The sequence below is a fragment of the Rhinolophus sinicus genome, linkage group LG10 (assembly GCF_036562045.2).
Source record: "Rhinolophus sinicus isolate RSC01 linkage group LG10, ASM3656204v1, whole genome shotgun sequence".
Classification (NCBI taxonomy): domain Eukaryota; kingdom Metazoa; phylum Chordata; class Mammalia; order Chiroptera; family Rhinolophidae; genus Rhinolophus; species Rhinolophus sinicus.
The window spans coordinates 4,153,009-4,166,958 of record NC_133759.1 but is presented as its reverse complement, the minus strand read 5'-3'; the positions used below and the strand labels follow the sequence as shown (position 1 = coordinate 4,166,958).

The 13,950-nt window shown below is 44.8% G+C and overlaps 2 protein-coding genes across 10 annotated transcripts in view; one reads left to right on the top strand and one right to left on the bottom strand.

The window, feature by feature from the left end:
- SUMF1 (sulfatase modifying factor 1) overlaps nt 1-13,950 on the top strand; it is a 277,240-nt gene that overhangs the window by 81,009 nt on the left and 182,281 nt on the right. Inside the window, exon 9 of one of the 7 annotated variants that reach the window (XM_019723725.2) lies at nt 5,164-5,422. The exons of the other annotated variants lie outside the window; for them this stretch is intronic. Within the exon in view, the coding sequence (XP_019579284.2) occupies nt 5,164-5,193 (30 nt within the window). The 3' untranslated portion in view covers nt 5,194-5,422. Of the gene's footprint in view, nt 1-5,163; nt 5,423-13,950 lie in introns of those variants that run through there. 7 annotated transcript variants of the gene reach the window in all.
- Nucleotides 1,587-12,476, bottom strand: LOC109443418 (histone-lysine N-methyltransferase SETMAR). Of its 3 annotated transcripts, XM_074312231.1 has the most exons (3): nt 12,089-12,476; nt 11,362-11,610; nt 1,587-3,109 (listed from the first exon to the last, which is right to left on the bottom strand). In XM_074312231.1, exons 2-3 carry the CDS (start codon nt 11,476-11,478, stop codon nt 2,306-2,308), a joined length of 921 nt encoding a protein of 306 aa, XP_074168332.1. In that variant the 5' UTR covers nt 11,479-11,610; nt 12,089-12,476; the 3' UTR covers nt 1,587-2,305. The 3 variants fall into 3 exon arrangements, 2 of the variants coding, with proteins under 2 accessions (XP_074168332.1, XP_019579289.2); XM_019723730.2 differs by lacking the exon at nt 12,089-12,476 and having other exon boundaries at nt 11,362-11,735; XR_012489544.1 differs by lacking the exon at nt 12,089-12,476 and having other exon boundaries at nt 2,972-3,171; nt 11,362-11,739.

Sequence of the window (13,950 nt, the reverse complement as noted above, 5' to 3'; positions counted from 1 at the left end):
TGCTTGTAGCCTTAATTTTTCGAAATTAAAAAAAAACCCACCTTTTTATCTGGTATCATATGGGAAAAAAAAGAGAAGAAAAGCTATATATTCATTTTGATGTTTGCTCTCAAAAGTAGAAGTGTCAACAGTCTTTAACAGCACGGCAATAAAATATAAGACTTGGAGTGAAGAGTCTTCGACTAGGAATCTGATTTACAGGTCTGTGTGTTATTTAAGAATAAGCTTGTGCGTGAAGACAGAAACTCCCAAGGGTCTCTGTTCAGTAGTTCTGTCTCTGTCAGGGGCACCACCATGGACGAGACTGCCCAGGGCCAGGCCTCCGACCTGGAGATTGTCCTGTGTCTGATCCAGACTGTGACGTTCAGTAAAGGCTGATGGAGGGGGAGGGGAGGGGGGAGCGGAGGGGGGAGCGGATCTGCGGAATCAGTGAGCCCATCGTTTCCCTCTGACCATTTCCTTTGTGCTTCTGAAGTAGCTCGGTTATTAGAACAGATTGTGAAGAGGAGAAAGGCCATTTTCAATGAGGGGTACAGGCTGCCTTACCGCTTTGGAGAAGTCGAAATTCCAGAGGAAGGTAGGTCGGGAGAAACGTTTAGTTTGGAAGAAAAATGTGTTCTGTTTAAGACTTTACTCATTCTTCGTTTGGGGCATTTTGTGACCACTTTAGTATCTCCCAGTCACATGGAACCATTCCTGATAACGTTATATAAGCAAGCAAACTGTAAATTCTTATTAACAACTTTATTGAGATATAATTCACATGCCGTACATTTTACTCATTTAACGTGTACAGCCATACTTGCCATATCAGCCTGGGTGGAGTGTTCTGTATCATTTGGGTCCTGATGATATATGATAACTTTGAAAGTACAGGGCCTCCTGGTGGTAGGGTTTCAATGTACTAGTGAAGATATTAATTTATTAAATAATACTACAGTATAGGGCCCAAATAATTATTTTAGCTTTCAAAATGTCTAATAAAACTCCGTAAGTAACTTGTTTTTGCAACATCCTTGCTTGCAAAAGGGAGTTTGAGATGTTTGCCCCTCCAGAAATTTCATTGGAATTATACTCGTAAAACTCCCATTCCCCTTAGTGGTGTTGACAGGTTTATTTCCATGTTTTAAATACCGTGTTTCCCGAAAATAAGACCTAGCTGGACCATGAGCTCTAATGCATCTTTTGGAGCAAAAATTAATATAAGACCTGATATTATATTATATTATATTAGACCTGGACTTATATTATAGTAAAATAAGACCGGGTCTTATAATTTTTGCTCCAAAAGATGCATTAGAGCTAATGGTCCGGCTGGGTCTTATGTTCGGGGAAACACGGTACATGAAGAAACGAGGCTGTTTGAAGTTTAGAAGCCTAACTTCACGAGCTCTGGAGTACAGCCAAGTGCACAGTGAAAATTTTACAATTTATTTTCTTTTAGGACTTTGGTTATATACCTGGAAGTCACTGTGCTGGTTATATTTTTCACTGTTGCTGGTAATGAGGGTTCTAGCAGGTGATAATCAATCCATTCCTTTTCCTTGATTCATGTTTAGAAACAAATGAGAAATAGGACGCAGGCGTCAGACAGACAGAAACCAAGCTATCAGCTTTATTACTGGTCAAACTGGAAAGCAGGGCTTGGCTGTGCAGCCGCCAGGGTTCCCTTGAAGTCATTGTGAAAAGGTTTGATGCTAGAGCTAGAAAACTCAAAATTACAGTGGCACAAATGAGGGAGAGACCATTTCTCACCTAAAAGTCCAGAGGTGTTGTAGAGTGTTCCACGGTAGCCGGCTCCGAGACTCCTGTCAGTTCGTTGATTTGCTGCGTGTGCTTTCCTTTTCCAAGGTCATCTTGGGGTCTAGAGTGGATGCTCCAGCTCCAGCCATCGTGCATACATTCCAGCCGACAGGAAGGAGGGGGTAAGGGCAGGATGTCTCCATTTAAGGACACACCACTTTTGCTGATATCGCATTAGCGAGAACGTGGTCAGCCCCATCTAACTAGGAAAAGTGCTCAGTTTTCAGCTGGACAACCACATACCCAGCTAAAAACTGGGAATTCCATTATAGGAGTGGAGGAAGGAGACCTCTGGACAACCTGTACTCTCTGCCACATTCCTGGGTTAAACTTCCCAGCCAGGCAGAGGCAGAGGCAGAGCTAAGACGACCACTGGCCCCTATGGAGCGGGGCACGCTGCTCACCCAGAGCAGAGACTTCCCTTGAGGGGAACCCAGAAAGGGCCGAGCTACACGCGCTCGCTGCCTTCTCAGTCTCCTACCTAGAGAGGCCAGTGTTCCTTCTACACTTTCCCTTCCTCACTGACGCCTGGCTTTTCTGGGGGGCAGTACAGAGAACCATCATAAGGCAGGAACGCAGCACACGCCTGGGCACCACAATAACAAGGTTTCCTTAGTGTCCCGTCATCTAGCCTGGCTTGGTCCTCACAGTCCATTCGATTAAGGAATCTTCCTGAATAGTCATAAGAGAGTTCTTCTAATGGCAAGATGTCTCTGGCTGCGAAAAGGGCCAACCTCGGCACCATGGAGTCAGTTCGGACCGGAACCATCAGCAGGTTGGGCTCACAAGAATGGTTCAGGAACCTTCCGACGTTGCCTATGTGCGCAGGGTCCACAAACGTTTCTATGACCTGCCCGTTCCACACGTGTTCCCTTACGGCTATGATGTAATTTGAATCGTGGATCGTTTGTGACTGAATTCTTCTCCGGACTTCAGAGCCTCCTAAGACCTCGCCAGCATATTCGCAGACGAACCGTCCTTTTGGGATGCACTCCAAGGCCCGCAGGCCCCAGCCCTTCTGCTCCGTCTTGAACACCTGGAGACGGAACTGCAGGCCCCGCTGGACCACCCTGTTCCTGCAGCGGTCAGGGCACTGGCACAACACGTTGCACTCGAACACGGGCTGTGCGCACTGCGCTCCCGACGCCATGTGCCTGAGGCGTGAGCGGTCATCGTAGCTGTCCTCGTGCCGCAGGCAGGAGCAAGGACCCGGGCGGCAGGGGGCGCTGCGACAGGTGCATCCGGGAAAGGTGAGCTGGGCCGGGTCGGCGTCCGCTCCGGGCCCCGCCACGTGGCTCGGGGTGTACTGCGGGAACAGGTACGGTAAGTCGGCTGGCTTGGCGCCTACTTCAGAGAGGTTTCCTGCAGCTTCTGGCAGAGACACTTGTTATTTCAATATACGAGTATATATAAATAAGACAAAACTGACAGAACAATAAAAATAGTCTGAAGACATCTAATTAAAATAATAGGCATTAATTTTAAGATTTAAAATTCTGTGGTTTCATTTTAGGTATAGGGATAACAATCGCATATATATATGTTTTTTTTTTCCTCCTCCTGTCAGGAATTTAAAGCTTTGTGATCCCTTTTGTTTTCCTTTTAGTTTTGGATGTCAGGAAAATCAGTGCTGAATTTAGTTTTTGAATGCTGTTAAGAGTTTTGTCCTTGGCTTTTGATCTTTTTACGTTTATCTGATAATACAAATGCATGTATGTATTATTTATTGTGAGTCACTTCAGATACTTTAAGATACTCATAAATGATAAATCAATGAAAAATGGCCTTTGGGAGAGAGTCTTCCATTGATTTTTTTGAAATAATTTGTTTTTAACTTGAAGATTACCTAAATTCTTAAATATTCTGTTTTAACAAGACATTATTTATAGTTCTATTTGAATCTTCACAATGTTAAAAACAGGCATTTGGCTAAGAAATTGCAGATGGAATTCTAAAAATCATATTTGTTACACAGATATTAACAGATATTTAAATTTATTGTTGATGTATGCATGTAAAGAAATTCCATTGTTACTTAATGAGAAAGGGATAATATGAAAAAGTTTCTCAGAATTTTACATTTATAAAATGTTGCAGGAAAAGAAGAAAGTCCTACGTCTAAAACCTCTGTGTGAAGCCTGGATCTCTGGCTATTTCCTCACTGGCATAAAGAAGCGTATTTTCACACCCTACAGATTACGTATCTCTCATGAGCCCAGCATATTTCTTTATGAATAGAATAATTCTCGCTTACATGGAAACTAAATCATGTATTTATAACCACTGTTAGTGTTCTTGGACCCAGTTTCACTGGGGGCGGGGAGAGGGAGGTTTCCCGACCCCTCCAACAAGCAATGCTGGGTGTCCTACAATTCAACTCAATTCTGACACTCTACCAGGTGACATCACACTCCACAGTTTAAGGGTTCAGTCCTGTAAGACTGCCCACCCCCCATTTTAGGAGCCAGTTGAAAGTCTAGGTTGTCACCTGTGCTTCTGACAGACTGGCTAGACATCAGAGGATCCCAAGACCCCCTCCTTGGCTTTGGTTAATTGGCTAGAGTGGCTCACAGAACTCAGAGAAACGTTTTACTCACGAGATCACCGATTTATCATAAAAGGCTGTAACTCAGGAACAGCCAGATGGAAGCGATGCCCTCCCCAGGTCCCCAGGTGTGTGGGTCTCCCAGCACCTCCACGTGTCCACCAACCTGGAAGCTCTCCAAACCCCGTCCTCTTGGGTTTGTGTGGACGATTGATTGATTAAATAAAGCATTGGCCATTGGTGACTGATTCAACCTCTAGCGCCTCTCCTGTCCCTGGAGTTTGGGGGGTGGAGTTCATGTGTGTGCAGGGGACTGAAAGTTCCAACTCTCCAATCACTTGTTGCCTCTACTGGCAACCAGCCCCCACACTTAGGTGCACAACAAAAGTCACCTTTATAGTTCTCATCAGACTTAGGAAATTGTGAGAGTTGCAGGAGCTCTGTGCCAGAAATGAGGACAAAGACCAAATATATTCTTATTATGTATCATAACATCATACCCGCTCAGTTCCAAAAAGGGTTTAATAAGGCCTACGAAGAAGTAGATAAATGAACAATAGGTAAGAAAAGTGAGGCGGAGGCTAAAACGAGCAAGCTGGCTGCGCGAGCTGAGACACACACAGTGAGCAGGAGAAGGAACCTGGACACCCGTCGGCCTGAGAGCAGCTGTTTCCAAGAGGGACATGTGATTGGACGTGTGGCTTCCACTGTCCATAAGGAGCAACCACCCTGCTCTGAAGCAGCACTGACTGTTTCCAATATGGAGACTGGAGAGGACTTTCACCAAAGTGTCCATCTAAACCATTCTTTTCCAGGAAGAGTTTCATGGCTGTTTTTCACTCTGACCTGTGGACCTGCTGCCACCGCAGTCGGAAGAGCAGTCCTGCAAGGGACAAGCTGCGCTGCCTGTCATTCAGGGCTGGATCTGAGTATCTACAGGAATGTTCGAACCTCCTAGTATCGCTCCCTCCCCCTCTGGAGTTTTGCTTTCTACAGGTTCAGTTACCTGGGGTCAGCCATAGTCTGAAAATATTAAATGGAAAATTCGAGAAATAAACATTTCGTAAGTTTCAAGTTGCATGCCTTTCTGAGTAGTGTGATGAAATCTTGCGCCACTCCGCTCTGTCCCACCTGGGCTGTGACTCATCCCTTGTCTAGTGTGTTCCCGCTGTTTACCTTAGTCACTTAATAGCCTTCTCCATTATCAGAGTGGTTATCAGATATTTTTGTGGGGGGTGAGACCACATTCACAGAACTTTCATTACAGTGCATTATTTTAATTGTTGTATTCTCTTGTTGTTCATCTCTTACTGTGCCTAATTTATAAATTAAACTTTATCATAGGTGTGTATATATGTATAGGAAAAAACAGTATATTTAGGCCTTGGTAATATCTGTGGTTTTAGGCATCCATCAGGGGTCTCTGAATGTACCCTCCAAGGATAAGGGGGGAACTGCGGTATCTTTCAGTCAACCCTCCATTAATATGGTGTCTCCAGGCCAAGCTTTACAAAAGGTATTGAACAGCATAAGGGCCTCCATGAACTACGCAATTAGATGCAAAACCCTGCACTTGAAAAAATGCCGAGCTGGTGGGAAGGAGTGACATCTTCTGAGAGATGGGGATGAGTGGGGGCACCTGCAGAGCAGGCCTACACTCTGCTTAAAATGTGACTGGGGGTGGACACGGAACTCACTTCTCTGGGCTGTGTCATTTCTTACAGCTTTAGCTTAGCAGAGATCCCTAAAGGGATGACGGATGGCTTAGAAAAAGAGGACCCATCAGTCAAATTCAGTGACTGCTGGTGTACACAGAATCTACTTCCGGCTTTTAAAAGAGTCAACATGGAAATGTAAGTGGTTAGTAGACCTTTTCAGAAGTACTTGTAAAATGAAGACTTTTCTCTCTTAAACTTTTCATGAACAATTCTTTTAAAATGATTTGTTCTTAAAGGCGCACATAGTGCTAATGTATTATATAAATCACTCCTTTTAAAATCAAGCCTGACTTACTGCAGCTGTCTAACCAGGAGAGCGTATCATTCCTTGCTGAACTTATTTGCATGTGGACAGGCTTCGAAAATACTTTTGCTTAGTTTTACTTATAGATTTAAAAAGATTTTGGAGACTCTAGTGATTCTCCAAATCACATTTTTTTTTTTTTTAAAAAAAGCAATTTAAACTGGATGCACAATCTACGATCTTTAGAGACTCAGATTACAAATGGTAGCTTATTACAAATGAACTGCAGATATCTTCCAAAGGATAACAGAAACTTCTGAATAAACTTCCCCTTTAAAGAGAGTATTTTTCCCCCCGATGCATGTAATCATTGACCCTGAAACCAGTAACCATCACAAATCATATTACCTCCATGTTTCCAGTTTCTCCTCCAAAAATGGTTGGTAAAATACCATTCCAGAAATGCATTTTACCTGACTTAGAAAAATGGCTATTCTAAAGTATACCCTTGAAAACTGTGGTCTAATTTAACATGATTATATAATTATCCATCCTTTCAGGTATCAAACTATATATTGAAGTTACTTATTATTTTCAGAAATAATCTGATGTCATTGACCTGTTCTACTCAAATATTTATATGCCATGTGAACTGTCCAATTGTGAATATCTGAAAACTAATGTTAAATGTGTTACAAATTGGGAGTCATCTGACAGGAGCTTAAATACTTCCCACTTGTAACATTCTTTCCATAGTCTGTACCCTATTTCCTGGTAGGAAGCCCAGGGCCAAATTGATCCAAAAGGGTGGTACCCTAAGGGTTTCTGTGCTTCTGCTAAGCCAAGGAGAGAGCAAAGATTGGGGGATGCAACCATAGAAGACATGTTTTTATTTATCCAGCATCCATTCCTGTTCTTCTGATAGTAGCACCCCAACTCCTCTCAGGGGAACACTTCTTGTCTCAGTGGTTTGGAGGGGGTCCAGATTGGGCAGGGACCTATACCCGGCTAATTAGAGCATTACTCATGTTTTTCAACAGTGTTTGGTTCACAGACGGGCACAGGACCTCAGGCAGTTCAATGAAATACAATTCTGAGACTTCTGCTGAAACCATTAGGGAAGACGCACTCTTTTTCCACTGGGGTCATGCAACTGTAGCGTGTTCACCTGGCATGCCCAAGTTCTACCACACACATAAGACGTGTGTAGCCAACCACAGGAAAGGGGAGAAGGGGTGCAAAGAAGGAAGGTGGTAGCAAGAAATTCAGATGACACTGCTGGGGTTCTTGGGTCCAGATATGCCCGGTTACCACTCTTGAACTTGGCTGTTATGTGAGAAAATTCCTTCCCTTTTTTGCCCGAGTTAGTTTGTGTTGTACATATTTGTGTTTCTTGCAAACAAATGAGTCTTGATTAATCTACACAGGCTGGAAGCTGAGAATGGTTCCAGGAAATGGCTGGATAATTTAGAGAAAGATATAAATGGCTAATAAGCAGTGAGGTCTCAAATTGGGAGGTGAGACTAGAGTGGTGCGAGGTGGCCAGACAGGGAAAGTGTGATGTGGCCTGGAACCCTGGGCAAGCAGTGGAGACTGTGTCAATGCACAACACGGAATGTCCTACAGGAGACACATACAGAAGCAGGCTCTTCCTAGCATGTGACTTAGGGCAAGTGACTGGCTAAGCTTTGGGTTAACAACTGTGAAATGGGCACAATATCTACATCTGGATAGGTTCTCATGAAATTTAAATAACATAACACTAGTCAGTGCCAGGCACTTTATAATTCTCAAATAGAAGCTTCATTACATTCTTCTAGATATTATTTCTAGATTGTATATGTAAGACGCCATATATTTATGGCATATCACTTAATCTCACTACATATTTCCTTTCTTTCTCACAGATTGCTGTGAAGGAGAAAAATGAGTCCATGTGAAAGCTTACTCTAGTGGCTGGGACGTATGTGTTCGATATGAACTATGCAGGTTATCTAATCGGGTGTTAAAAAAAACCCCAGGTTTTGGAGTTAAACTTCTCAGGTTCAAACATATTCCAACCAAAATTAAGTGTAGGAAACCATGTTATTCTCCCTCATTCTTCTTCATTACTTGATGGGGGAAAAACCAAGAGCTGCCCCAGCAGACTTCTTTCGTTCATCGACAAATACTGTTTTACTGCCTATTACATGCATTTGCTGGGACTTAGGAAGAACCACTCAGAAAAACACAAAAGAGGTAAGGACGATGGGATTTTTATCATTTTTTTTTTTTTTTTTTTTTTTGTATTGTGCTAACATAAGCGTTACATTTTCCTGGCAATGTAGTGAAGTGCAAAATAGACCATGCAAGAGTTGGGAATGAATGTAAAATGCTCAGTGCACAGGATGCACCAGAAACCAGAGCCTTGAAAAAATGGGTAGAGATTTCAAGTTTTTTGATAGAAACCTTAGAGAAAATGTTTTACTAAACCATGGTCACCCGAGAAGCCAAAATGGGGGTAGGGGGACAGCATGCTAAAGAGTCAATACACCTCCTTGGCTATTGTCATACACAATCTCTCTTCTCTGAACTAGACCTGCACATAATGCATGCACTTTGGGATGTAATGGCATAGACTGGGGGCTCTCTAGTTGTACTAAGTGTATGGGTCTTGTCTTTTCAAAAACTACATGTCTCAAGGACAGGCGTGGTCATGCAGTTTGGGGTGTGGCAGGGCGAGGGGGTCAGATTCCTATCCATTGACCGAGGCACAGAGCAGGTGACTCAGGAAATATTTTTTGATTGCATGATTGCAGTTCTTGATAAATTTTGATGGGAGGTCTGACTTTTCTGAATTACATTCTGTAGAAGCCCCAGAAACTTAAGTATGTATGACATCTCACAATCTTCTGGGCTTAAAACCCAGGCCTTGATTCTGAATTTTAAGGAAGTGCTATGAAAATCTTCATTCCTTTTTTGGTTGTTTTGAAACACCAGCTACAAGAATCTTTGTACTTGGCCTCTAGCCCCATGAGTTTGCTTTTGCTCCAAGCAGCTATTAGGAGACTGTGAGCCAGATAATTCTTTTCAAGGCAAAGTTGAGATCTTAAAAAGGATGTTTGAAGCTGGTTTCAGAAACCTGAAAAATGGCTAGATCCAACTCTTAGTTCAAGAAAATCAGTGTGTGTTTTCCTACTTAGGTTTCATCACCAATGGCATTATGATATGCGTGCTTTCAATCCGGGCATCTGAGTGTTCTTGCCTTTTCATGGAGTACCCCAAAGTTAACTAGACACAAAGGTGTTTTTCACTTGAATTTTTCTTGCCTTAATTCTTATGTGTGCACATGCCTGTGAAGGCACGGTTTGGGGCAAGCGAGCTGTTTTTTGACTTTATAAGACTGCTTTTTGTGCTCCATTAATATATGGAAGCAAATTAGTTGAAGGCACTTTCAGGCTTGTCATTTAAATGTTTCAAGCAACTTTTATCTTCTTGGTAAGACTATAAACTCCCCAAGGAAGGGATCTTGTCTTCTTTCTCTAACTCTTAACTCTGCCCAGAGCTGTGCATGTAGCCAGGCAGCTAGAACACTGTGAGATGGAGTCTGTCCTGATTTTCATTTATGCCCATCAACTGTGGGTATCAGGATCAGTCATAGGCTTACTCCCCCCCCCCCCTTTTTTTATAGCAATCAAGTGCTTTCTATCTGCCTAAGGTCAAGGGCAGGAATTGTGTTGTCACCATTTTATCTTACATGCCCATCTTAACATGGTGCCTGGCACATTATAGGCACTCAGTTATTTGTTGAATAAAAAAAAATACGTGTCAGTGTTTTTGACCAGATATTCAGCAGTGTTTGGCTTTGAATAAGCTTTTAGGAATCAGTGTTTATTTAATATGCCAACTGTGTCATTAACCATAAACTGTCGAGGGTAGTTTGAGGAAAAATAACCATTTCTGACTCAACATCCTGCTCTACTCTTTGAAAATTGCTATTGAGTCTACTGTCTTATTTGATCCTCAAACAACCGTAGGAAGCAGGATGGACAGACAGGGTTCGATTGCAATGGACATGACAAGGGCGTAAAGTTTTAATTATTTTCATTTTGCGGATGAAGAAACTCAGGCTCTGAGAAATAGCTAAGCTGGCTAGGACTTCAACCTGTGTCCCCCACCTGCAAGTCCAGTGCTCTTTCCACTGCAACATTGTTTTTTTTCTTTTTCTGGTCATTATTCCTTAGGCAGCATGCGGGTCAAGGTCCGAGGAGTGAGAAAGGTAGAGAAGAAAGGGCGTTGAGGTAGTACTAGTAGTGCATGTTTATTGAGTTTTCAGCAAGCCAGGAACTGTATGTACTTGTAATTCTCAACGCAACCCGGCAGAGAGGCACTATTACTGTAATTGTACACGGGAGGGCCCTAAGGCTTAGCTGAGGCTGGTTTCTATTTGCCCAGGATCTCACAGCATCAGGGAGACACAGCTAAGTCGGATTCTAGGGGCCAAGCTTTTAACCTTGACACTTGGCTGGGATCCCTTAATAAGCCCCATACCTTACCTTACATACGAGACACCTGAGCCCAGAGAGGTAGATGATTTGCCCCGTATCTCCCAGTGAGTTCTGGGGACAGAACAAGGGCAGAAAGCCAGGTTCTCAGGACTCTTTCCAAGGGACCTCACCAAACTTTTAGTTTTGCCTTTCAGGGAACTGCCAGACTATGGGCAGAAAAGAGCAACACTCTTGTTAAGGTCGTTATGGAGGGTTAATAGAAAAAGACCCAAATCTGTGCTTTTAAGAGCTATTCCCGCCCGCGAATAGCTGTGCGATGGGGTAAGCAAAGAGGTGGAGACGTTTGGAGACCACCTGCAGTGTAAGTCACCCACAGAAGTACGACCACGTGGGAGAGGGGCGCGCACAGCTCTCGCGGCCATCTAGCCCCGCCCCCACCTGGAAAGCGCCAACCCCGCCTCCGTGGCTGCGCGCGCAGCGCTCGTGGCCTTCAAGCCCCGCCCCATACTGGAGGGTGAGCGCTCACGCGCACCGCTGTCTCGGAGTCCGAGCCCTGCCCCGTACCTGGAAGGGCTCTGGCCCCGCCCCCGGGGGCCACACGCTCACAGGCAAGTTCTCCAGGCCGCAGGCGATATCCAGCTCCTCCGTGGGGGCTTCAGGGTCCTCTTCAGAAGCTGCCATCCCATCCCGCAAAGCTACTTCGTCCGGTCACGAAGCGCCTGCCGCCTAGACGAGGTTGAGCCTCGCAGAGGTTGCTGGGAGTCGTGGTCCCTTGGCCCCACTGCCTCATGGGAGATGCAGTTTTTTCCTTTCCTGTCACAAGTGGCCTGTGAGCGCGTCTCCTCCCTGGACCCTCAAGCTTTCCTTAACGTTTTGGTCGGGCTCGCCCCTTGTTTCGAGCCAAATGCACAACAAACAATGCAAAACCTTGAAAGGTATGGACAAAGCTTTGGGAACACAAGATGAAGTGATTGAATTTTTTCTGTGAGCCTCAGGCAGGGCTTCAGAGGCGAGGTCATTCGTGCAGGTTTCTGAGGGCTTCGAAGCTGGGGGTGCGGGTGAGGGGGGCGCGCACCTGACGGGGAAATGCGCCCGGGCTTCTGAAGATCTGGAGCTTACGAGGAGGTTGGGTGACGCGCGGCGGGGTTCGCTCAGGCGGCAGAATGGCTTGTGGGGCGCCCCCTCCCTGGCAGGTGTCTTCCCGAGGGGCCCTCGCCGCCCTAAAACCCCTCCCGCCAACGTTCCCGCGTCCCCGAAATTGCTGAGTCCAGTGGAATACTGTCTGACTTACCAAAGCTCTTCCCCCTGGTCCTTCTGGAAGTTTCTCTCCTCGTGGCTTGTGCCGGCCGTGTCCTGGGTGCCCCTCCGTCCCCGAGTGTGCAGGGAGCCCTTGCTTCCTTCTGCCTCAGTTTCCCTGCAGTGTGGGGGGTGTCACTCGGGTGTCCGCCCCAGACCTTCCCTCCCGTCCTCCGGGCTCCTCGGGGACCGCAGCTCCAAGTGCGGTCACACCGTGTTCGGTGCTCAGCCTGCGGCCGGACTCCCATAACCAACCAATTGTTGGACGGTGCGGCCTCCTGTGTCGTAAGCACCTCAAGCTCCGAACGACCCGAGTCGACTTATTCTGCAAATCTGCCTTTTCTCCTTTAGAATAAACTGGGACAGTACTTTGGCGATGATCCCAGAGCTGGCAAAGCGTTTGCTCGCATCCCTGCTCTCAGACCAGAACTAAGAACTTCCCGCCAAATCTTGTTGATTCTACTTTCACAGTGTTTTCCATTTCTTCTCACTTACTCTCAGGCTCTTGGTTTTTTTTTTTTTTTTTTGCCTAAACGATTGAAGTAGTTTTTGTTCAAGCCTGACAGTCCCCACACCCCCAAATACCCTTCCTGCTGCTTCTACAGCCCTCTTGTGAGGACGCACTTCCGATTGTTACCACTGTTTAAAATCCTGGATTTGCTCCACGTTTATCTCAGAGTCCACCTTCTATATCCTGGTCCTAAGGCCCTTGAGGATCCTACCTATTTCGTTGGGCTCTGTGTTCAACCCCATGAGATACGGCTGCACACTTGCTCTTAAGAATTAGTCGTTTGTGTAATGCAATTGGCTGTATATAATTAAAGGATGTAAGGGACGGTTAGGGAAAGTGCTGTGGAACTTCATAGAGGGCAAGATTATTTCTAGTTGGGGAAATCAGGGAAAGCTTCGTGGGAAAAGGGCTGTTTGCCATAGGCCTTGATGAGTGGATAGGATTTAGCCAGATGAGGAAAGGGCGCTCCGAAGGAACAGCTGGAGTGAAGGGATAAAGAGAAAGGTGTGTCTAGGAAAGAGCAATTTCAGATTGGCTGGAGACCAGGTTTATTTCATTTTCAAACATTGTCAACAATGAAGGAATTTTGTAAATAGCAAAAGAACATACTGTTCTTGCATTTTAAGACAAGCTCTTGAACATTGATTGCATGCACGGTGCTGTTAACCAGTTTGGGGAAGGAACCCATGAAGAGGACGTGGTACCCGAGGGGAGCTTCCAGGCCAGCAAACAAATAGCTGTATCCACCCAGAAGTTACTAAGATCCATGAGAGTGGATGAAGAAAGACTATAGGAGCAGTGAGGAGAACCGGTGCTTGTAAATTATTATGCTGTTTTCATTCTTTGAGTCTTTCTTGGTAGTATTGTCTGCCCTTTGGAAAAATGCTTTGAACAATCCATTCGATTTCATTTTATTTTCTGAAGCTGTTAGTGATGGTGCTTCCAGAATAAAGTTTTCAGTTCATGTCAGCCCTTCAGTTTAATTTGGTTTTATCTTGCTGTCGAGGATCCAAAAGTATTTATATAGTTTGAGGTTAAAATAATGAGAGGATGTTTGCAGCCTGCTGTAGCCAGTCTGTAGACTTTCAGGCAGTCAGTTTTTCATCTTTTCCAGGCCTAAGAACCGATCTTATTTTCTCGGGACAGTGTTCTTCATGGACCAGGAGCCTGGAATCTCGAAATTGTTCTGAAAACCATTATATCTACATGGTGACAAAAATGTATACCTGGACGTGAATGAGTTGCCCAGATTGACTGCTATAAATAAACATCGTCTGAATATTATATCATTACTCAAATTTCTTTTAGCTTTTTCACTGGCAGAAGAGAACCTAATCTGATCAATA

What these genes read in the sequence shown, in the direction of transcription:
- LOC109443418 (XM_074312231.1), bottom strand. Translation starts at nt 11,478, where the DNA reads ATGGCAGCTTCTGAAGAGGACCCTGAAGCCCCCACGGAGGAGCTGGAT. An exon ending in CGGGGCCAGAGCCCTTCCAG is followed by an intron (nt 3,110 to 11,361) that starts GTACGGGGCAGG and finishes CTGTTCCCGCAG; the next exon opens with TACACCCCGAGCCACGTGGC.